The following is a 527-nucleotide window of genomic DNA, read 5'->3' as shown; positions in this document are numbered from 1 at the left end:
AAACACCTGGAACTATCCTGATAGCGTCACGTAGCCTCGGTAAGTTTCTGTTTTTACTTTCTTACTTTGGTTTGATGGGGATCTTAAAGGGGTTCTGCATGGATGGAATTCCATTGTTCACGTCAATAATCTCCACGATGTCCACTGTCCTCTGATCCGGATCCTGTGGGGAACAAAGTCATTGATCTGACATGAAGAAAACAACATTTGGAAGCAGTTATGACACGTTACTGCCCCCTGCTGGTGTTGCACATCATCACACTGACTCACCTTGAAGGTGAGGAAGACGCTGCGATTGGCCGGCCTCAGTTCCTGGTTCAGTGAAAACGCCCTCACTTTGACTGGACACACAAACAGAACACCGAGAAACGAGCGGTTCAGCTGCTGTTGAACCTGTGAGCTGAACGTCTGCAAACAAATGTGCTATGTAAGGGTTGGTTGGTTAATTTGTAGGCTGGTTGGTTGGTTGGTTAATTTGTAGGTTGGTTGGTTAATTTGTAGGTTGGTTGGTTGGTTAATTTGTAGGC

General features: G+C 45.9%; 1 protein-coding gene across 1 annotated transcript in view; it reads right to left on the bottom strand.

The window, feature by feature from the left end:
* c5 (complement component 5) overlaps positions 1-527 on the bottom strand; it is a 26,690-nt gene that overhangs the window by 23,734 nt on the left and 2,429 nt on the right. Inside the window, exons 4-5 of the mRNA XM_008300876.1 lie at positions 271-341; positions 66-163 (exon numbers count right to left, since the gene is read on the bottom strand). Coding sequence (XP_008299098.1) covers positions 66-163; positions 271-341 — 169 coding nt within the window. The remainder of the gene's footprint in view (positions 1-65; positions 164-270; positions 342-527) is intronic.

Source organism: Stegastes partitus, unplaced genomic scaffold, assembly GCF_000690725.1.
Source record: "Stegastes partitus isolate 25-593 unplaced genomic scaffold, Stegastes_partitus-1.0.2 Scaffold1602, whole genome shotgun sequence".
NCBI classification, from domain to species: domain Eukaryota; kingdom Metazoa; phylum Chordata; class Actinopteri; family Pomacentridae; genus Stegastes; species Stegastes partitus.
The sequence above is the reverse complement of the archived record's forward strand: the minus strand, read 5'-3'. Positions and strand labels throughout refer to the sequence as shown.